The sequence below is a fragment of the Blastocystis hominis genome, assembly GCF_000151665.1.
Source record: "Blastocystis hominis, Singapore isolate B (sub-type 7) whole genome shotgun sequence assembly, scaffold_3".
Taxonomy (NCBI): Eukaryota; class Bigyra; order Opalinata; family Blastocystidae; genus Blastocystis; species Blastocystis hominis.
Window position 1 is genome coordinate 815,696 of NW_013171838.1, and position 21,586 is coordinate 837,281.

General features: G+C 46.6%; 5 protein-coding genes; 4 read left to right on the forward strand and 1 right to left on the reverse strand.

The window, feature by feature from the left end:
• Positions 1-1,596: 1,596 nt before the first annotated feature.
• On the reverse strand, positions 1,597-1,867 carry GSBLH_T00003452001 (uncharacterized protein; the record flags this gene model as incomplete). XM_013042207.1 has 3 exons in its annotated part: positions 1,824-1,867; positions 1,699-1,791; positions 1,597-1,665 (listed from the first exon to the last, which is right to left on the reverse strand). The coding sequence occupies exons 2-3, from the start codon at positions 1,759-1,761 to the stop codon at positions 1,597-1,599; spliced, it is 132 nt and encodes a 43-aa protein (XP_012897661.1). The 5' UTR covers positions 1,762-1,791; positions 1,824-1,867.
• Positions 1,868-3,554: 1,687 nt separating this feature from the next.
• GSBLH_T00006655001 (uncharacterized protein) lies at positions 3,555-5,139 on the forward strand (the record flags this gene model as incomplete). Its single annotated transcript, XM_013042208.1, has 9 exons — positions 3,555-3,582; positions 3,650-3,748; positions 3,780-3,827; positions 3,858-3,964; positions 4,010-4,473; positions 4,502-4,593; positions 4,626-4,747; positions 4,779-4,886; positions 4,915-5,139. 9 exons carry the CDS (start codon positions 3,555-3,557, stop codon positions 5,137-5,139), a joined length of 1,293 nt encoding a protein of 430 aa, XP_012897662.1.
• An 86-nt stretch (positions 5,140-5,225) lies between these two features.
• Positions 5,226-6,522, forward strand: GSBLH_T00003453001 (uncharacterized protein; the record flags this gene model as incomplete). XM_013042209.1 has 2 exons in its annotated part: positions 5,226-5,329; positions 5,358-6,522. The coding sequence occupies exons 1-2, from the start codon at positions 5,250-5,252 to the stop codon at positions 6,520-6,522; spliced, it is 1,245 nt and encodes a 414-aa protein (XP_012897663.1). The 5' UTR covers positions 5,226-5,249.
• Positions 6,523-7,779: 1,257 nt separating this feature from the next.
• GSBLH_T00006656001 (uncharacterized protein) lies at positions 7,780-8,155 on the forward strand (the record flags this gene model as incomplete). Its single annotated transcript, XM_013042210.1, has 2 exons — positions 7,780-7,924; positions 7,953-8,155. The coding sequence occupies 2 exons, from the start codon at positions 7,780-7,782 to the stop codon at positions 8,153-8,155; spliced, it is 348 nt and encodes a 115-aa protein (XP_012897664.1).
• A 1,794-nt stretch (positions 8,156-9,949) lies between these two features.
• On the forward strand, positions 9,950-14,374 carry GSBLH_T00003454001 (uncharacterized protein; the record flags this gene model as incomplete). Its single annotated transcript, XM_013042211.1, has 1 exon — positions 9,950-14,374. One exon carries the CDS (start codon positions 9,950-9,952, stop codon positions 14,372-14,374), a length of 4,425 nt encoding a protein of 1,474 aa, XP_012897665.1.
• Positions 14,375-21,586: the final 7,212 nt, after the last annotated feature.

Genomic DNA, 21,586 nt, shown 5'->3' on the forward strand with positions numbered 1-21,586 from the left:
TGATTTATCAAATGATATGATATTGAATAACACGCGGTTTGAAGTGTGGTTCATCGGAAACTCACTCCAGTCAGACAATTGTAGCATTCAATTTGTAGTTGGAGACATACATGGCTTAGAATCCAACATCACAACGTATTGGTTTACTGGTGTCAATACTTTATCTCCCCAACTTTCAATGATGTCGGTCAATCAATACGAGAAAACAAATTTGTCTCTACCGATTGTCTCAACGAATGGAACTGATTTGACTTCCGAAGTGGAGTTGCAAATCGTGGCAATGCCTCGCTATGGAACCATTGAGAACGTAAATAATAAAATCCTGCAATATTGTAGCCACGAATTCTATTTTTCGTCTCCATCCCAAACTATTTATGGGAAAGATATTGGGAACTCAATGGATTCGATAGAGTATGTCATTATCCACAAGGGAGTTTCTTCTCCGTCCTACACACTTCTTATTGATATTGTTCATAACAACACGATCCCTATTCTCAAAGTACCTTCTGAACTCTATTTCAAAGTTTATGATTCTGTTCCAGTTCAAAATATCACTTTAATCGATTACGATAATGATACACAACTCTGTGAACTGAAAATCTCGACTGTTTCAGGTCTCTTCTATATCAATTCCACCACGAACGATCCAATGAACCCGCTCAAATGGGTCTCAGGAAACTATGGAGAAGGGAGAGATAACAGTAAAGTGACCGTGGAAGGAAGTCTAAGCGCGATCAGCTTCGCTCTGGGATCCTTATCGTACAAAGCAATGTATCGATTGAACGATTCACTTCAGCTGCAACTCACAGATGGCGCATTTGTGGTAACAGGCGATGTGAAAATGGTTTATGTGCCTGAGCAAACCACGGTGATTACGCCAAAGTTTACGATTATCGTGATATTGGTAGTAGGAGTGATGGTGCTGTGGGCACTTTCGCTCTGCTGTAAGATTTGCCCTCATAAGAAAAAGAAGAAGCTGCCAGTGATAATCAAGGAGAAAGAACCAAAATTAGAACAAGAGAAAAAACACGAAAAGGAAAACGAACAGGAAAACGAACAGGAAGAACAAGTACAAGAACAAAAGAGAAAATCAAACAAGAAAAAGAAAACTCCGCCACCACCTCCCTCAACTCTTCCTCCGGTAAAAAGAACCGTTATGAATTCGGATGAAGTAAACATCAATTATAAAAAATCAAGCAAACCGCCAAGTGTAGTATAGTGAAAACAAACAAAACTTGTTTCAGAGTATACATTGACTTAAATTGCTTCGTACTGATTCTCTATTTCGTTAGACACACAAACAAACACGAACCATTCTTGATAGGCAATTTGAAAACAACTCGGTACCCACAGTATACGCAAAAGATCGGGTCACTTGCGCTGAGCTTCACGATCTTCCCACATTCTAAAAAGAACAAAAATGGAAAACCACTCACCTCCGCAACGATATTCCACTCCAGGTTCTTGTTGACCAACAGCTATACATAAACATGAGCAAAACAATCAAAACAATTCATGGAAGAACAAAAAAGTGAAATATGGGTTGGCTCCACTCCACCTATTGCACCAACTCCGTAACCAATTATTTCCTCATTTTCAACGTATATCGAACAAACATGTATCTAAACTACAAGTCTTATGTCTAGTTTGCCTCATACTGAATGCCTAAATGTAAAGAGGTAGGAAACATATGGCTACATCTCTGCGTTCGCGATTTGTAGACAATACGATAGGAGCATTCTTTGCAACGAATAGGCTCATGAGGGTTGAACACTACGACCTTTCCGCAACCTACAAGTCAAAACGACAAGTAAATGGCTTACCACCGCAACGATACTCCACAGTGTTATTGGAATCACTAGGAACTACTTATCATACCCAATCAACCATAAAAAACCTGGCATCAAGTCAAACTAAAGAAAAAGTAAGCATGTCTTTCACAAACATTCATATTGTACAAAACCAACTAGTATTTAAATGAGTTATCGTACAGATGCGAGATTTCTGATACATCTGGATTCACAGCAGATCGATTCCCGGTCATGAACCCCATTCCATTGTTAATGATGACATCTATTCGTTATCGTTTGCAATCGCATACAAATCGCATAAGCCATCAAAATCAACATAACGACTACCACCACGACACCTCCTTCCCCATTCTCCTGATTCTCTTCATCCAACACGATTTCCACGATGTTCTCTTCCACGTTTCCACTTTCTACCACTTCAATGTTCTCCGATTTCCACGATTTCTCCTTTTCTTGGGGTTCCTCGAAGACATCGAACTGGATGGGGAGTGGATCGGGTTTTTGCTCGAAAGAATCGATAATGACCCAGTCGTCGTTTTGTTTTATTAATTTGGGCACCGATTGTGGTACATTGGAAATGGAATCGAAATTGGGCGAGGAAGTGGATTCTTCAGGTTCGGATTGGCTTGGCTACGATAAAGAAAGAGAAAAGAGGAAAGAACGCGGAAGAGAAGGAAAAGCGAGGTAAAGAAGCAAATCACACAAATGGAGCAAAGAACGAAAAAGCAACGAAACGAAAAAAGAGAAAAGGAAGAAGAAGAAGAAGAAGAAGAAGAGGAAGGGTCGGATTGAAATGTAAAGTCAAATGTGGAAGATGGCATCGCCTGTCTATGGAGAGTGCGATGGAGTCTGAAGGTTACGAAATAAAAGGAAATCGGACATGTCGTTCAGTTGCTGAATTGCTTTGTGGTTGTCACCGGTAGTTCGCTGCGCGAGTTCGTTGATGAGTTGCTGGAGGGAGTTTTGGATGATGCGAAGACTGTCTGGCTCGTAGCTGCAAATAAAGTGGAGATATTCGATGAAGCAGGGGATTAAAGGACTGGAAGCTTTGAGCGTGCGCGTCACGCGTAACAACTCGGTAATCAAGCGTGGGCTACAGTTGCACTTGAAAATGCACAACTTTAGAAACCGATGAACAGTTTGGAGGGAAAAACAAGAAGGGTCATTTAAATAATCCAGCAAGTAGGAATAGAGGTTGTTTGCAATTCCACCAAAATCCTTGCCTGTTTGTTGAAGCAAAACCTCCAAGAACTCGAACACAATGGGGATAAGGTCGTTTTGATGATTGATAATAACTCGAATACACTCCCCCTAACCATTATTGCATACAAAAATGAATACAATGACTTCTCGAAAGTCCTTCTGCAATGGGATGATTCCGGTTGGTAGTTGGCCATTCTGGACAAAAGTAATCAGACTTTGGATCGAAGATTTACGATCCGATATCGGTTTCATCTCGTTCAAGAAATCCTCTCCAATACTGCGAATCTACTCATGATATCAGTTCAGAATTTAAACATTGCGTGATCGAAATGACATTCAGCTCAACAAGATGATTTTGAATCTGTCTTGTGATCGTATTGGCATGTGTTCTTATTATTAATCAGTGCAGACCAATCATTTCTGTATGAATCAAACAATTGTTCCAGGTAAATCGATAAAAAGCAGGGCAGTTATGTAGAGAAAAATACACATCTTTCTCTATTCTTGAATCCAGAATTGGTACTGGCATCGCTCAAGTGAATGATTTCGGTATCACAAAGGGGATTCCGTAGATCGCTCCATTGTTGGGCGACAGTGATTCCAGGTTTGAAAAGATCATTTTTGTTGGGACATAGGTCTGGAGTCGTTACTGCAATATGAGTTGGAGAAACTAAAGGTCTGTAACCGTTCGACCTGTGTATATCGTGATTATAGTGGAGGAGTGGAATTGCAATGTAGGTAAACGAATAGTGGAATCATCATTAGTGGAGAAAGAGCAGTTTTGGCGCATGATGTGCTGTTCTCGAATCATAGGTAGACATTTGCGATGGCTTTAACTTGTAGAGAGTGTCCGAATGCGCATTAGCACATTTATCGTCTCCAATCCCCGTGAAATCGAAAACGGTATATCCGAGATTCCCTGGGAGAAATACATTACGAAAAACGACAACGTAACCCTTCGAACTGTAGAACCACGGCACACATTCCACTCCTAGACCATCATTCGTAATAACATGTTCTTCCCACGAGACATCAATTCCATCATTCTAGAACGTTCTCCCCTCCCTCAACTCGCCAAATCCGTATCCACCACACGCCAGCCCAATTCCAAAAACCTCTTTTTCCTCGTTTCCACCTTTCGTTTCCACTCATTTCGCAGATTCGAGGCGACAAAATCACAATTAGCGTCGATTGCGGCTTCCAATCCACGCGTGGCTATCGCCAACACCTCGCTGAAACGCCTCTCAAAGAGACGATCGCTGCGGCTCGTACAGGTTCCGCGGTTATTCTGTTTAGTTTGCTATGATTCGGTTCGGAAGGGATTATTGCGCCGAAACAACATGTTGATGTTCGATTTCTTCTGTGGGTCGGGCGTGCTCGCGGCCGAAATGCACAGTTTGCTTCAGCGAGACTATCCCTATCTGCAGAGAAAGCGGCTGCTCAAAGAGTTTCGACATGGGTAGGCATGGACATGATGTGGCGAACAGGTTCGAATTCTGGCCGTGTCACGATCGATCGGGTTTTGAGAGGTTGGTGGAGAACGTGGAAACGGAGAAATCGGCAAAGGGACCGTTGATGCGTGGGAGATGAAAAGAAAACGCTGATCTGCAGGCGATTATGCGATTTTAAGCTCGGATATCGCGGATCGAGCGATTTTCTGCTCGGATCAGAACATTCGAAATGTACTTCGACGCGATGCCAACCAGAAAGTGGAAGAAGTGGTAATTCCGAAAGTAGAAATGGGGAACCCGCGATTCTTGGTAGAATTTGACGTTTACACAGGGGGATTTTGAACATCGCGCCGAGCTGCTTGTCGAAGCGATTAAAATGAACAAGGAGGCTTATCACGACAATATCGTGATCCTAGCGAACGTAAAATCGTGAGAACGCTGCGATGTAGCCACCAATCTACATGAAGCAATACAAGAGCTTCCGGGAGCTGGATCAACTTTACCATTCTCTGTTTGAGCTGGTGTACAGTCTAAAGAAGACGGATTTGCTGCGAAGCGCGAGCATCTTAATCCCCCATTCCACGCAGTTTCAACTGCCAGAGCCGCTCCAAGAAATCGCAGCTTTGCGTCCGTTGAAGTTAGGAGACCACACACTGTGCCTTTTGTCTGTTTAGGGAATGGTTTTTAAGTTTTTTTGTTGCTTGTTTGTTTGTTTTCATACTTGGGAGTTTCATTTTTGCTGCCTTGGCTAGAAATCGCTTGATAGAGCAGACTCGTGGTATCTATGTCAAGAAGAGATCGTAGAAGCCGAAGTTCGAGCCGGAGACGAGATTCCAGTCGCAGACGGAGTCGCAGTCGTTCTGAGTAAATTCTGTTATAGAATTGAATGTAGGAGTCGCCGATCGTATCATCGATCGAGCCGTTCCAGAAGAGAACGAGATTCTCATCGTAGTTCTCGCAGAAGAAGCCGATCACCATCCTATAGCAGTTACAGCAGTTCGCGATCCCGTTCGCCGAGCCGTTCATCCAGCTACTCCTATTCTTACAGTTCTCGTTCCCCAAGCCGATCCCGCTCTCCCGAGCATTCCCGATCGCGTGCTACCCCAAAAGAGAAACAAGATTTCAAATCCAAATTCAAAGTGGAGGAATCGAATGGCGAGATCTCCATGTCCGTCGAGGAAACCAACAAGCTGCGTGCCAGTCTGGGCCTTCCCCCATTAGAAGTGGATAGCCCCGCTCCGAAGCCCTCTCAGCAAGGCGACGAGATCTCCTTATCGGTGGAAGAGACCAACAAATTGCGCGCGAAACTCGGTTTGCCGCCACTCGAAGAAACCGCCGCGCCTGCAGACTCCCAAGCCACAGCCGAAGGGACCGTCGACGCGGAGGGCTACGTGGTCATCGACATGGAGAAACGCCGTCGCGAAGAAGAAATCCGCGCCAAATTGGAGCAGAGCCGACAACGTCGCGAGCGTGAATCGCTGGCCCATTTGCAAGGGAAAGGGTTAGGGGACATATTATCGAAAGAGTACCAAAACATGTCCCTAAATGATTGGGTACCCTTTATAAAACAAGAGAAAATTGACCGTGTAGTTGGCGCAGAGCGAGGCGAAGCAGGACGAAGCGATGGAGGCGCTGGACCACGAAGCGGAGGACGCGGAGGCGAAGAAATTGGCGGCAACGAAGGAGGTGGAAAGAGCGTTGGCGGGAATGAAAGTCGGTCACGCGAAGACGGATTTCGCGGAGGGAGATACGGTTCTGACGCTGCGAGTAGGGGGAAACGGGGAAACTCGAGGGTAGGATGCGCCGCTGTTCGACGCACAGGGCAATCCCGCGGAAGTGGAGGACGTGCTGGAGAGCGTGGAGCTGGTAACCGCGGAAAAACAGAAGGAACTGAACCGGCTGCGCGAGCGAGCGAAACTCCCGATGTAGGGAAACCGGGGAACTGGGACGTAGATACACGGGCTACGACGACGACGAGTTCGATCCCGGCTTCACGCCCGACGACCGAATCCTTCCGCAGTACGACGAGGTCAGAACCGCGGTTTTCTTCCATGTAGAAACCCAAGAGCGAAGTTTTCTTCCGACTCGCCCCCAATTCCGACCCGATAACCGCGAAACACGAGCAGACGGGAGCAAAAACCGCGGGAACGGGCGAGGCCGCGTCGACGGCGTCGATCCCCGCGGAAGCGAAATCGGGGTCATCCCCGCGGAAGGATCTGTCGGCGCTGCTGCAGAGCTTGGATTCGTCGAAACGCGTGGCGTCGGATTATTATTCCACCGAGGAAATGGCCCAGTTCAAAAAGAAACGCAAGCGAGTCCGACGCGTGCGACAAGCCCAGCCGGAAAAGCCCGACCAACCGGGCAATGCCGAGTCATCGGGAAATGCTGAGAAACTGGGAAATGCCGAGTCATCGGGAAAATTCAAGCTGGGCAATTCTGAGTCACTGGGCAATTCTGAGTCATCGGGAAATGCCGAGAAACAAGGCAAATCCAAGTTGGTCAATTCTGAGTCTTTGAGCAAATCCCACTTATCCTCCTTCTCCTCAAACCCCGATCACTCCTTATCTTCAAACCCCGATCACTCCTCCTCCTCCCCTTCTTCTCTGCACCCTGTGAGCCCTGTGAACGCTGTGAGCCCTGTGAACGCTGTGAACCCTGTAAGCCCTGTGAGCGCTCTGCACGCCCTGGAGGAGCTGGATGCTTTGGAGGACGGCGATCGGGCCTCGCGGTCTGCGCGGTCGCTCGCCGCGCGCGGACTCATCGACGCCGAGGAGGCCGCCGAGCGACAGCGGGGCTTCGCCAAGGCGCGCGCCAAGGAGGAGGCCAAGAACCGCGAGTTGCGAGGCGAGTCCCGCGGGGAGGAACCCGTCGAGGACGGCGTGCTCTCTGATTGGCTGCTGCGCGCTCGCCGCGTTGTGCTGGGGAAACGGAGAAACTCGCCCGAGGAAATGGCGAAACGCATCGCCATGGAGCGGGAAACTGAAAAAGGGGAAACGGGGAAGGAGGAGAGCGATGTGGATCGTGTGAATGAGTTCTGCAAGCGATTCAAATCCGTCATGGCCGAGCAGGAGCGCGAGAAACAAATCAGGGAAACGGAGAAACAAATCGGGGAAACGGAGAAACCGCAAGAAACCGAACCAAACGACCAACAAACGCAACAAACGCATCAAACGCAAACCACTGGAGAAACCGGGGAAACCGGGGAAACTGTGGAACCCCCCAATGCAGCCGAATCGAAAACGGCTCTCTCCGATCAGCCAATCATTTCGCAGGTCCAAAAATCGGCGGAAAAAAGCGAATCGGAGTCGGAGGAAATGGAGGACTTCTTCGAGCAGCCACGGCTGGGCCGAGGCCTGGGAGACGCGCTGAAGTATCTGCGCGCGCAGAAGGTGGAAGACGTGGAGGAAGAAGCCTACGGACGGCGGAATGACACGGTGATCAGATCATCGAATGAGGAAAGTAGGGATGGGGTTTTGCAGAGAAATAGGCGGATTTACGCTGGAACACCGCGATAAGAACGGGCGTCTGCTCACCACGAAGGAGGCATTCCGACAATTCTCGTATCAGTTCCACGGGAAAATGCCTGGACGGCGGAACAAGGATCGTAAGAATAAAAATTTCGCGAGAGGCATGGCGAGCAAAGGTGTGCATTGCGTTGTTTGTTTGGAAACGGGAATTTGGAGGTTTTGAGGAAGGCGGATTTGGGTCGAGAAAGCGCCAAATACAGCTAGGAGCGCTTCCATAAAATGAATTTAAAGACTTTTCTGCTTGATATTACCTGTCAGCAGGAGGAGAGAGTGAATGGAGGTGGGGGGAGCGAGTTTCGTAGTGACTGGTAGGACTCCGTACGCTTATTAGCGATTGCAATCGACTGCGTCAGAAGGGAGTTTCTATCGAGTCCGAATCGTGCCTTCTGACCGAGTACATGAAATCGTCTCCAAAGTTCCAGGAGCTGTTTGATATTTGGGACAATTTGCACGGAGTACGCTGTTTTCGATAGTAAAGTGAAATTCTAGGATTATCAGCGACCTTGCTTGCTTTCCGTTTTTGAGGCGGTTGCGGAGGTGATTCGATATGCAGACGAACAAACAAAAAGGGATTTGTGCATTTCCATTCTCAAGAACCGAAATGACGATCTCCAAGGAGCTCTTCTCTCCAAAAACATCGATTCCATCAACAGCGTATGCATCCTCCTTCGTTCCATCGCCTTCGTTGGCGCGGCAGCCGTCCAACTCACAAATCGCAAGATTCCGCTGGAATCGATCGCCGACCTTCCGGTCATGATCCAATCGCAGCGAACTCGCTACCGCGTGAGTCTCTGGATCGCCACGGTGATCCACGAAGACCCTCAGCAGACGGGGAAGCAGCTTCTTCTTCGCCAAGACGTCATTTCCGCGCTTCTTTCCCGCCTTTCCTCCGACCGTGGCCATCTCCTCCACGAGGTTTCCCCTTTTCCTCGTTTCTCTCTAGCTCCTCTCTCTCTTCCGGAGCCACGTGCTCAGCAGCTCGCTTCTCTCCCTCCGCATGAAGCGCGAATTCTTCTCCTGGGACGTGCTCAGCTCGCTTCTCTCCGCCTGCCAGTCGCTTCCTCCCGACGCCGAGCTCGCGGTCTTCGTGCGCAGCCTCTTCGCCAAGAGCCCGTGCTGCCTCTACGACGCGCTCTCCACGTTCTCCTTCGCCTCGCACGTGCCCACGATGATCTTCCGCGTGCTCTCCGTGCTGAATCCTTTCCGATTTGCCTTCGACCGCTCGCTTTACCTCGCCATTCTTCGCGTTCACCCCGAGGTTCTCTTCCTTCTCTTCGCCGATTCCCAACCCGCCAACGCCTCCTCTACCGCCAGCAACCGGGGAAACGGGGAACCCGCCATGGTCGTCGAGCGGAGCCAGTCTCGCGCGCTGATCCACTGGATTTTGGACCCGCGGGACTCGGAGGTCTGGTTCCACACCATCGATTTCCTCATCGAAGTCTTGCGATTGCCGCTCGCGCTGCCTTCTGACGCCTACACCGCCAGCCAAACCGGCATCGGGGACGCTTTCTTCGAGCAGCTGCACACCTGGCTCATGCCCGAATCGATTTCCCGCGCTGTAGAGTCCAGAAATCGGGCCGATTTGTTGTAGATGTTGGCGAAGGGATTGAGCTCCACGACCCCCAATGTGATGCTAAAAACCGCGGAACTGATCCAGGAGCTGATGAAACGGCTGCGATGGGTGGGGTGGGAGCTGTACGGATCGATGGAGAAGGCTCAGCCGTTCTTGAAGCATTACATGGCGTTGCTGCCGTCTCTGGACAGCGAGCTGAGTCTTTTCAAAAAAGTCACGATTTTTGCCATTGAGAAAAAGCCGCTGGAGGGCGAGGTGAAGAAGGAAACGCCCACGACGGAGACGATGAACCTGCAGATTGGCGGGATGGAGGTGGAGGACGCCGAGGGCGGCGAGGAGGGCGAAGAAAAAGCGGCGGGAAGTCCGGTTCCCACTCTTCTCACGATGTTGCAGCGCATCACGACGTTGTTGGTGCATCAAATCAGCCTGTTCCACATCGATATCACGCACTACCACCCGGATATCCTGCCTCTCTTCACGCCCATCAACGACACGGTCTTTCTCTTCTCCGTTCCCGAGTCGCTCTCCCTCTCTCTGCTTTCCTTTCTCATCCAATTGGCGCCGTCGCTCGGACACACGCTTCTCGTTGGAAAGCCCCCCATTCGCCCGCTTTTCGCTCTCTTAACCGCGGTTCTGCCCGAACGAAACAACCACAAGACGATGGTGAGTCGCATCGAGTCGCTTCTGCTGACGATTCTGCGGGAATTGGGATTACTCGCGGGGATTCCGTTCGCTGAGGCGTTCCTTCATTTCGTGCTTCGCACGCTGACTCCCGGAATGATTCCTTATTTCGCGGATAGTGTGCAGGATTTGATGCGGCAGCGTCTTGTGTTCCTCACGCGGAACCATGCGTTCCACGAAGAAACCCCGCTCTTTTACCACGCCTTTTTGTGGTCTCTCTTCAAGCCCAAAACTGTGGGATCCCCCTTCCAGCTGCTGTGGCTCACGCAGCTTTTGCTGCTGTCGAATCCGTCGGTGGTGCCCTCCGTTCTCTCGCTCACGCAGCGATACATTCGCGAGGCCATGGGCGAAGAAGAAAAAGAAAAAGAAAAAGAAAAAGAAAAAGAAAAAGAAAAAGAAAAAGCGAATGGAATGAATGAATCAAATGAATCAAACAAATCCACTGGAACCACGGGAACCAAGCTTCTGGGCTACAAGCTGAGCGACGAAGTGCTGCAGACGCTCCAGCGCATCGTTTCGTTCTGGTCCGACCCCCAGTCCTTCTCCCAATCCGTCTCTTCTTCTTCCTCCCTCTCTGTCTATCAAATCGATATCCAGTCCACCGTCGCCTCCTTACAAGCTTCCTGGGACGCCGCCGCCGCTTCTCTCTTCGCTTCCGTCCAACACCACGCTCTTCTCCGCGAGCAGATCGAGCCCTTGGTTCCCTCTCAACCTCTCCTCAGTCTCGTCTTCGCCTTCGCCGGCTCTCCGCTCCACTCCGAATCTCTCCTCTCCACGCTTCGATTCCTCGCCGAACGCACCGCCAACGTCGAGAACGAGCTCCTTCTCATGCTCCTCGCCATCCTCCACGACACCGACTGGCTCGCCTCGCGCAATCCACGCTTTCTCTCCCCCGCCGCCGCTCAGTCGCTCCTCTTTTCGAGTCTTTTCTGCGACGCCTCGCTCGCCTCGCTCTGGCAGTCGCGCGTTTCCGACGCCGATTTCGCGTCTCTGCTCGCACTGTCGCTGCAGCCCGCGTATTCTTCGCTCTGGCTCGCGCCCCGCACCGCGGCCCCCGCGCTTCTGACGCATCTCTTCGAGCTCCCTGCGAAGGCAGCCGCGCATCAGTTCGATCGCTCCCTCGCCGAACTGCTTCTCCATCATCTGGAAAGCCCCGTCGCCGTTCTCGCGCTCACCTTGCTGCAGCCCGTGCTCTTCGCCGAGGAGAAAATCGCCGTCGTGTCGTTCATTCTGGAGCGTGCCGACGACCCGGCCATTCTCGCGCAGCTCGGCAAGGCCCAGCAGCCGTGGACCCTTCCGCTCGATTCGACGCTGCTCTCCTCGCTGCTGGACGCGTTGCCGCGCGTGCCGCTCGCGGCGAAGCTGCTCTTCGACGCGCTGCATCCGCTGGTTGATTCGTACAGCGCGGACGTCGTCGCTCTGCTGCCTTCCAGTCTCTTGGACGCCTGTTTCTCCCATTTCGACGACGCTCTCTACCGCAATCTGCTTCGTCTGGTTCTCCAGCTGCAGCCCGCGTTCCACTCCTCGTTCCTCTCCTCTCTAACCGCCTTCTCGCAGTCTCCCTTCTACGCCTCCTTCTTCGCCGAGCTCGCAGCTCTCGTGGAGATCTGCCTCGCTCGCTCGTCCTCTCTGGCTGCCTCCCTGTCCGCTCTCCAATCCTCTCCCTTCCTCCAGGACCTTCTCCACTCCCTCGCCCTCTCCGACGTCTCTCCTTCCCAGTTCCGCCTCCTTCATCGCCTCACGCAGCTCCCTGCCCTTCACTCCGTCTTCGCCCAGCTCGACATTCCCTCGCTCTGCAAGCAGGCGCTCCACGCCTCCGTCCTCCAAACCGACCGCCTCCGCGCTCTCCTCGCCGCCGCCTCCCTCGCCTCCGACGCGGACCGCGCCATCGCCATCGTCTTGCTCCGCTCTCTCCAAGCCATCGGAAAAACCGCCGCGCAGGCCGCGGCCGACGAGCCAATCGCCTCTCCCCAATGCGTTCTGCTGGTTTTGGAGGCGTGCGACGCGCACAAATCCGCGCTGGAGCAGGTGCTCCGCAAGCAGCCCGAGCTCTACGCGCGGTTGGTTCGCACGCTGCTTCGCAACCGACTCGGCGATGCCGCGGCCATCGCGCTGCTGACGCGGCTGGTCGAAACGGCGGTGCGAGCGGAGCTGGCGATCCCCGAAGCCTCCGCGGGGCATTTGCTGACGCTGCTGACGACGCACTCGCAGTTCGACGCGATGATTCGACGCGCCGCGGAGGAAATGACCGCTCATTCCGACGCGGAGTACCGCAAACGCTGGCTGGAATTCGATGGAATCGCCGAGACGCGCTCCTTCTCCTATCGATTCATCTCTCTTCTGACGCAACTCATCAATCTCTCGCCGCAGGATTGCTCGGCTGCGCTCTTCACGCGGCTGCTTTCGATGTACGGCTGCTCGCTGTCTCCGCAGGACCGATTGCTTCGCGCCACCTTCCGAGCGCTGGACCTCGCCGGCGTGTTCGCGTTGGAGGACGTCGGCTATCTGTTTGGAAGCTTCGCGCCGATGAATTCGAATGGAACGGTGCAGAGAGCGAGCACGTGGATGCTGGAAGCGGTGAGCGGACTGCGGCTGCGGAAGAGTGTGGAGCATTTCCCGCGGGAATGGAGAGAAGAGGAGAAAATGGAGATCGAGGATGGAGGAAACGGAGAAAAAGGAGGAAACGGAGAAAAAGGAGAAAAAGGAGAAACGGAGAATGAGGAGAATGGCGAGAATGAAGGAATTGAATGGAAAGACAACGAGGATGAGGAGGAAAAAGAGGAGCGAAATCGGCTCGAAATGCAGGAGGAGAAACGTCGAAACAGCGTGGATTTAACAGACTCGAAACAGGGCAAGGCGCAGTTCGATCCTTCGATCGACTGCCTCGACGCGCTTCTCCACACTCCCTTTTCGTTTTCGTTGGATTCGCGCGACTGCGTGATGGTGGTGGATCCTTCGTTCTATCTGCCGCTTCTCCACTATTATCTCTACCAAGACCACGTGAACGTGCAGGCTTATCTGGCTCATGGCGTTGCTGGCTATTTAATCGCGTGTCTGACTTCAGAGAATCAAATCATTCGACAGACAGCGAGTTGTTTGCTTCAACGATTCGTCGATCTCGTCATCGACGCTTCCTTCTTCGAGCAGAAACAAATCCTCATGCTTTTCTTGAAGCTCCAGAACTCCATCATCAATCCTGCACTTCGCCTTCCCTCCCTCATCGCTTCCTTCGTCAACGAATCCATCTACATTCTCCAACGCCCCGAAAACCCTCTCTATTCCGTCATTAGTCGCTTCTGGCTCTCTCACCCCGTCTTTTATCTCTTCGATACGCCTCTCTTCGAGAAGCTTCTCGCCACCGAAAGCCTCGATTACCGCCAACTTCGCGGCTGGTGCATGCGATACATCCTTCGAGGCGTTCAAACCAAGCGCGATTTCCACATTCTCGCGCGTCGCCACGTCTTCCCCGAGCTCCAATCGCTCGCTCTTTCTTCTCGCACCGACGCTTACATCCAGAAAGTCGTCATTGCGATTCTTCAACGGCTCGTCGCCATTCCCGCGGTGACTCGCAAATTGGTGGCGGAAGCGGGGATTCTCCCGTGGTTAACGCTGATGGTGCGGCAGGCGAAGCAGCGCGTGCTTCTCTACGCGATCGCCGCGATTCTGGAGGAGGTGGAAAAGGCGAACGAGCCGCACGCGTTGCTGAATGAGTTGAATTTGCTGCAGCGATTGCTGCTGAGTTTGTCGGAAGGAACGGAAGCCGAGTACCAAGCGGATGTGAATCGGCTGCTGCTTCCCTGTCTGCGTGTGCTGCAGTCGCGAATCGAGCGATTGGGACAGGCGGTGCCTCGAGAAATCAATCAATTGGTGGTGAGATTGTGGCGATCGTGCGTGGAAGCAGTGTGGAAGTTGATGGAGGCGCGGAGGAAACCGAGTCAGGAAGCGATTTTGGAGAATTGCGAGCTGTCGAGTGATGATTTTTATTTGTTGTGTGCGCCGCGGTTACGCGATTTGAACGCTTGCTTTGAGGATTGCTGCGAGTGTTTGAGGCGGATCAAAACGGTGCTTCCGTTCTCTGTGGAGAAGGAAAGTCAATGCGAAGGAATGGTGGAACGATTGTTATTTTGAAGTGTTTGATGGATAAACAAATTGACAAACAAACAAACAAGCAAACAACTAAGCAGGCAGAATTCGATTAATAAGTTACAAGATGACTAGTTTTTTCTTGATTCTCTACTGGGTTCGCTTTGGTTTTGAGGATTGTGCGTCAATGCCAGGAATCGGCCTTACTTTCTCCACTTTCATTTTCGAAGCGTTGGAAGCGTTCGAAACGTTCGAAGCGATGGAATGAGAAAGGACTGGGCGGTTTGGACGCAAATCAAACAATGAAAGACCTTTCTTTTCATTCTTCTCTTCTTTCTCCGGTGGAATCTTCTGGACTATTTCTGGAATTCCATTATCTGAGGGAGGATGGGTAGGTGATTTGATTGACGGATGCATGTCCGTTAGAATCTTGGGCGATGGGCGCGTGATATCCACACTTTTGGATGATGAATTCGAATCATTCATTTGTTTTGCTGGCAAAATCGATTCCTTTTCGGGTTGTTGAATCTCTTCCACGTCAGAACTATCAGATGATTCCACCGAAAACTCGTCGGCGCCTGTCGTCTTCGTGAGTTTTTGAATGGTTTGAACAATGCGACTTCGGAGTGTTCGAATCGAATTCCTCGGCAGTTTCAACCACGAGAACAACTGATTCGCATTCTCTTTAACCAATTGCGCATTGCCGACAAGATTTACTTCAGTCATGTTGTTTAAAATCGCTTGCACAAACCCGAGCACATAACAACCGCAATCCACGTAGTTTCGTTGTTGTGAAACCGCGGGACAAATCTGAGGAAGTTGAATATCGGTAAGAACACAAGGAACGTGGAGGAATTCTTGAAGAGAAATGGAGAGAAATGATCGAATCACATCGGCTTCACTGGAGCAAGACGATTCAAGCGAGTCCAAAATCAAGATGCAGGGCTAGATTCATAAGGAAAGAAACATAAGATAAAACAAGTTTGTCGTTTGTGGAATTGTTCTGTGTGGGTTCGATGGACCCTTTGAAATAATCAACACCGTTCACGATTCGCTTGTCACGAATGTATTCCGCAAGTTTATTTGGATAGCAGAGAAGAGCAAGGGAAAAGTGATGTCTATGGATAAATCTAAAAGAGAAGGGTTGACAATTCGTAAAGAGGAATCAAAACAAAATCGTGAGCGAAAAGATTGTTTTGGCCCTCCCACTTTCGAATTTTGTTGAGCGATTTTTCGTCGTGTGATTTGTAAAACTGGTTCAAAACAGGATAGAAAAAGGTGGAGAAAACGGAAAATTGATTTACAATGTTCGAAATGAATACAGGCGTGTTATTCTTTTGTTTGTATTGTCCTTCTACAAACATGGAGTTTACTTCTTGTTCGGAAAAACCTTGGATGAGCAGCTGATCGTAGATATAGCGCGTGACTAGATAATTCATATAAAAGTTGATCACACTATCGTTCAACTTTCGTCTTTTCACAACACGATTCTATATGATAAGCAGTGTCAATCCAAACTTTGTCCTCTTCTGTAATATCCACAATACTCTTGATGAATACCGATTTGTAGCTAAACAGTACTCTGTGAGAGATCAGTTCGCACTCTTCTTCTTCTTCTTCTTCTTTCTCTGATCCTGAATAGGGAGAATCCAATTTTGATTTCCTTTTGCCATGACAACAAGGAACAGAACTTTGAACACTTGTCACAGTCTCTTTCCCATTCGGAGTGATCGGGAGAGTGTTATGCTTAATAGAAGATAAAACAGTCGAGAGATCTCCAGCCTCGTTCAGTTTCAACGATTGTGCATCTTCCTTTTGAAACCCAATGGAATCAGCAAGAGTGCTTCCACTATCTGGACTTGATAGGGAATTCAGCTGAACCTTCTTTTCCTTCAAACTATTCAATCGGTTTTGCATCTCTAGTTCATTGCTGGAACAGGTGTCAATTGAAGAAGAACTCTTCGAATTATTGATTTCTTTCAATTCCTTCCAGTTGCGTTTCATCAATCCAAAAAACCGCAACAAAGGCAAGTCAATCTAAATAGAATTAGAATTGATTTAGCAAAATAGCAAAATTCAACAAATTCCATAAATTCAAGACAAATGGAGGGAAAAGAGAGCATTACCTACCCAAAGAGTCAAATAGAAGATAGATAATTTATAAATTCACAACAAACAGCAGTTGCTCAAATAAAAAACAAATTAAGTAAAAAGTTGACTGAACTTACTAAGCCAGGAAACAAGATCTTCCTTTTCCACTCTTCGATCTTCAGGCAAAGATAGAAGTTGAGTATATATATCGCGTCTGGATTGGACAATACACAACGCTCCTAAAGTCCAAAGAACCAATTGCTTTTGTCGCAGCTTGACAAACAGATCCAAAAATTCACTCAATCGTTTCCCTCCATCCACCACACCACTTCCAGACTCGATTGACATCAATACGTAGACCAATTCACAAACCCCGTTCCACAAAGCAAACTTATTTTTATCACATATAAGCCGTGCTCGTTGTAAGCAATCCAATCCTTTGACTTTGTTTGCAAGTCGGAACCAACAAACACTCTCCAAAAGAATTCCTTTCACTCTTTCAATCTCAGAATCAATCTGAGTCATAGACAGGCTTTCCAGTTCAATTCTCCATAATCCTAAACAGCCAAGCGCTTCCATTACCCGGTTTTCTTTCAGAAAAGTGCACATCCGATAGAAATAGCTCCGATTCTCGAGAATCGGGATTTTGAAATGACAATACTTCTTTCTCAAATCCTCCACTCGTTGAAACGCATCTGACCGAGAGAGTTCAACAAACAACCGATCTTCTGAAGAGAGAAAGGGTATTATTTCATCGTGTGTTTCAATATATGAGGACAAACAATCTCCAAAACAACCCTTTTCGGATTCTGCCCAATCAAGTACTTCTTGACACTCTACCCCAATCGTTTCATCTCCCAAAACAGAATGAATTTCGTTTTGCAGAGTGGAAGGCAGGGAATCAAGAATATGTGGTTGCGCTATGCTCATTTTCAACAACGTAAACAATGCATAGGAATGAGAATCAGAACCAGAACCAGAACCAGAACCAGAACCAGAACCAAAAGTAGAGCTAAGTGAAGTGTTGAATAGAAACTGTGGATTGAATGAACATTCAAATTGGAGAATCGACAGCCACTCATCCAATTCTCGGCGTTTGGATGAGTGGATCAATATAGAAAGCTGTTGAAGCAGGCGCGTTGCGGCGATCGTTTGTCCTCGGGATAGAAAATAGTGTGTAAGAGAAAAAAGAGTGGAAATAGGGGGTGAAGACTGAGAGAGTAGTGATAGAGCTTGTGAATAATCCTGCTTCAGAATGAGAATAGAAGCGAGTAGTTGAAGTGGCTGGGGAACGATGGACTGCAGATATTTTTGGGTAGAATCGATATCAAATTCTCCCAAATGTTGAAATAACGATTCTTGTGCATGTTGAGTCCAGAAATCTCGTTGTTCTTGAGTAAAGTCAATACTATATGGAGGAAACCACTGAGGAGGTTTGGGATGACTGTTGAAATAGATTTGAAGGCGATTAAAAATCGAATCACACTGAATCAGTGAAAAATGGGAAAAAGCATGCAGAATAGTAGAAACAAAATAGAGCAGATCTCGAAATTCCTCTGGTTCGCTGTCTTCGTCATAATTACTTTTCCAATGTTCAACTTGAGAAAACCAGGTAATGAGTGTGTGAGTATCATGAATGCGTTGACACCATTCCTCAGCTGCCTGTCCGCATATTGGAAAGGACGAGAAGAATGACAAACTCTCAGAAAAGGAAGGTTCCCATCCTTTTCCCAATTTTAACAAATATTCTGTTTCTACCCTCTTTAGATGACTTGTTTCTTCTTGGTTCATACTAGAAACGAACTGCTGACAAAGATCGCTTCTTCCCTCACTACAAAACCCATAAGAACAGTATATGATTTGGCAAAGAAAGAGTTTTGCAGGAGAACAATCTTGTTGCATATTCATTCACAAAAGATGTAGCACAGGCGTCCAACTATTTAAATATTAGTAATCATGGCATATCCCCATCTATACTTACTATTTCACAATTTGCTAAAGCGAAAAATGAGTTGACGTGGAAGATCCATAATCGTGCGAATAGCGTCTATGTTTATTTGCAATATCTTCAAATAAAAGGGAGAGAAGAGGATTGTTGTGTGGATTGACTTGACTTTCTAAATGGATAATTGTATGATGTTGAGACAAAAATAGAGGCTACTCTAATATGGAGAGCAAGAAAGAGTAATCGTGATAATGATGTGATAGAATAATATCTCTCTCTCTCTCTATATATATATATATTCACTTTGAGATGTTGTTTTTTGAGTATTGTAATGTATTGAGCAATAAGGTCGATTCAAAATACGCACAACTATGCAATTTGAATGGGTATTATGATTTTATAAGTTGATACAAGCCTTTTCAAGAAAAAAGACAGTTTTGAAGAAAATAGCAAATGGAATATAGAAGTAAGAAGATTCACATTCGCTTTGGATACCAGTATCATAGAAACAACACTAAGGGATTGAAAAACAAAAGTTTACGATTCATAGGCAATTGCTATGTGAACTAATGTAGGAATTATTTGATTCATCATATAATATAAGAATAGAACAAGAGATAGCACATAGAGAATTACTATAACAAACAAGAATCGTTGTTATATACTTGTTAGTCTAAATGGTTTTATATAATGATAGGGTAATAGTGGAAGTACCATAGAAAACAATAGTAGTACTAAATATAATTAACTCACAGTTGGAAATAGAGATTGTATATTTCTATATTACAGGTAAGAAACATAACAACAAGTATCGCACACTTATACAGCCAGTACAATAAAAAGAAATAGCAATAACAACAGGGTGACATAGTGAATGAATATATGGATTGGACATTAAGGATTAATAAGTGAAATCTATCCTAATTATTATTGTTAAATAGTATTTTCCTATAACAAGGTTTAATAAGGTGTTTGTTACACAAAGCAACTATATCGCTTGCATACTGCTTTATTTCTTCTATCCATTGTGTTACTGATTATACTATTATAATACATCAGCAATTTGTTTCAATTCTCATAATAGTGACAGATCCATTAGATACGATTATTCCATGTGCATGTCTTCATACAATACACACAAATCAAATCGAAACAACAAGTTCCATTCACACTCAATTCCAGTCTCTGAGTGTTTGTGAGAAATAACTATTTTATGAGACTATCCAGTACGATCCAGTAAATTCACTTGATCGTCTCAATTCAATCGTTCAGAATAGAGAGAGATGCCCAGTATAATGCACTTCTATTCTGAACATTATAATATACTCGATTGTCTCAGTTTTGCTCTTTCGTTTTTCATAAATTCCTTATTTTCATTCTTAACATCGTTACACGAAGGATTGGAACATGCTAGCTAAACCAATCTGGGTTGTGATGATGGAAAAGAGTCAATCGATGATTGGATCCTAAATCAATGACCAAAGAGTGACGGTAAGGGGTTTTGGAACAAACAAGGTAAGCATTGAATATACAATGATCATTGGGTGGAATGGAATGGAATGGAGTGATTTGTGTAGATCCAATGCTGGAATTACTGCTTGATTTGGACAAGATCAGCGAGTCTCCAATGAACATCTATGAATCAAATCAAATCAATCAAACTATACTCGAAATTGATTTCGATCGAACTTTCTGGAATGATTTTGGAAGGTTGACATTTCGAAGATTTGGAATATCTAAATACTATCAATATTCAATATTCAGAAATACTTGCCAATGTCACTACACGAGGTTCACGGAAACTAATTCCCACAGAAGTTATTGATGTTAGATTTGGAAGATCTACAAAACAAATCATAACCAATCAATTCATTATTACTTCGCATTGTCAATGAACAAGAATCATCCCAATGTCTTCCAGCAAGTGCCCATTCACCGAGTTGAATGGATTGTAATGATGGAAGATCTATATCAATCATTTCATTCGAATTCATTCAATACTTTCAATTATTGTTGATAAGGAATCATCGAATGCATCATCACCTAATGTAATGGATTTTAGATTTGGAAGATCTATGCATCATTCAAATATTCTATATCATATCAATACCTCGAATCACAAATGAACTATCTTGGAAATTCCATGAACTACTTCCAATTGTACCAATTTGAATGGATTGTAATTTGGGTAGATTCTTCAATTCAAAGTCTCCAGCATAATCACTAAAACTATATTTACCAATTTGAATGGATTCCAATGATTCACAATTCAATATGTGAAATGATTTCGATTCATCATTACCATAATCGTTCTTTCTCTGAGTGAATAAATTGTTTCCGATTTTGATCGTTTTCAATCGATTCAATCCATCGATTTTGAATGTTTTCACTGATTCAAAACAATTATAGCCGATTTCAATTGTCTCTAATGAATTGAGATTGTGCAGACAGTATTCTCTACTATTTCCAAACGCAGAGTCACCTAAAATAATGGATCGTAGATTTGGAAAATCTATGCATCATTCAAATATTCATTATCATATCAATACCTCGAATCACAAATGAACTCCAAAAGAAATTGTATGAATCACTTCCAATTGTCCCAATTTGAATGGATTGTAGTTGTGGCAGATTCTTCAATTCAAAGTCGCCAGCAAAATCACTGAAACTATATTCACCAATTTGAATGGATTCCAATGATTCACAATTCAATATGTGGAATGATTTCGATTTATCATTCCCATATTGATATATTTGCTGAGTAAATGAATTGCTTCCGATTTTGATAGTTTTCAGTCGATTCAATCCATCGATTTTGAATGTTTTCACTGATCCAAAACATTGATTGCCGATTTCAATTATTTCTAAAGAATTGAGATTGTGCAGACAGTATTCAGTACTATTTCCAAACGCAGAGTCACCTAGGGTGATAGATTGTAGATTTGGAAGATCTATGCATCATTCAAATATTCAATATCATATCAATACCTCGAATCACAAATGAACTCCAAAAGAAATTGCTTGAATCACTTTCAGTTGAACCAATTTGAATGGATTGTAATTGTGGTAGATTCTTCAATTCAAAGTCGCCAGCAAAATCACTGAAGCTGTATTGACCAATTTGAATGGATTCCAATGATTCACAATTCAATATGTGGAATGATTTCGATTTGTTGTCCGCCTTCTCGTAGTCCCAGTTAGATTGCTTCAGTTGGGTAAAT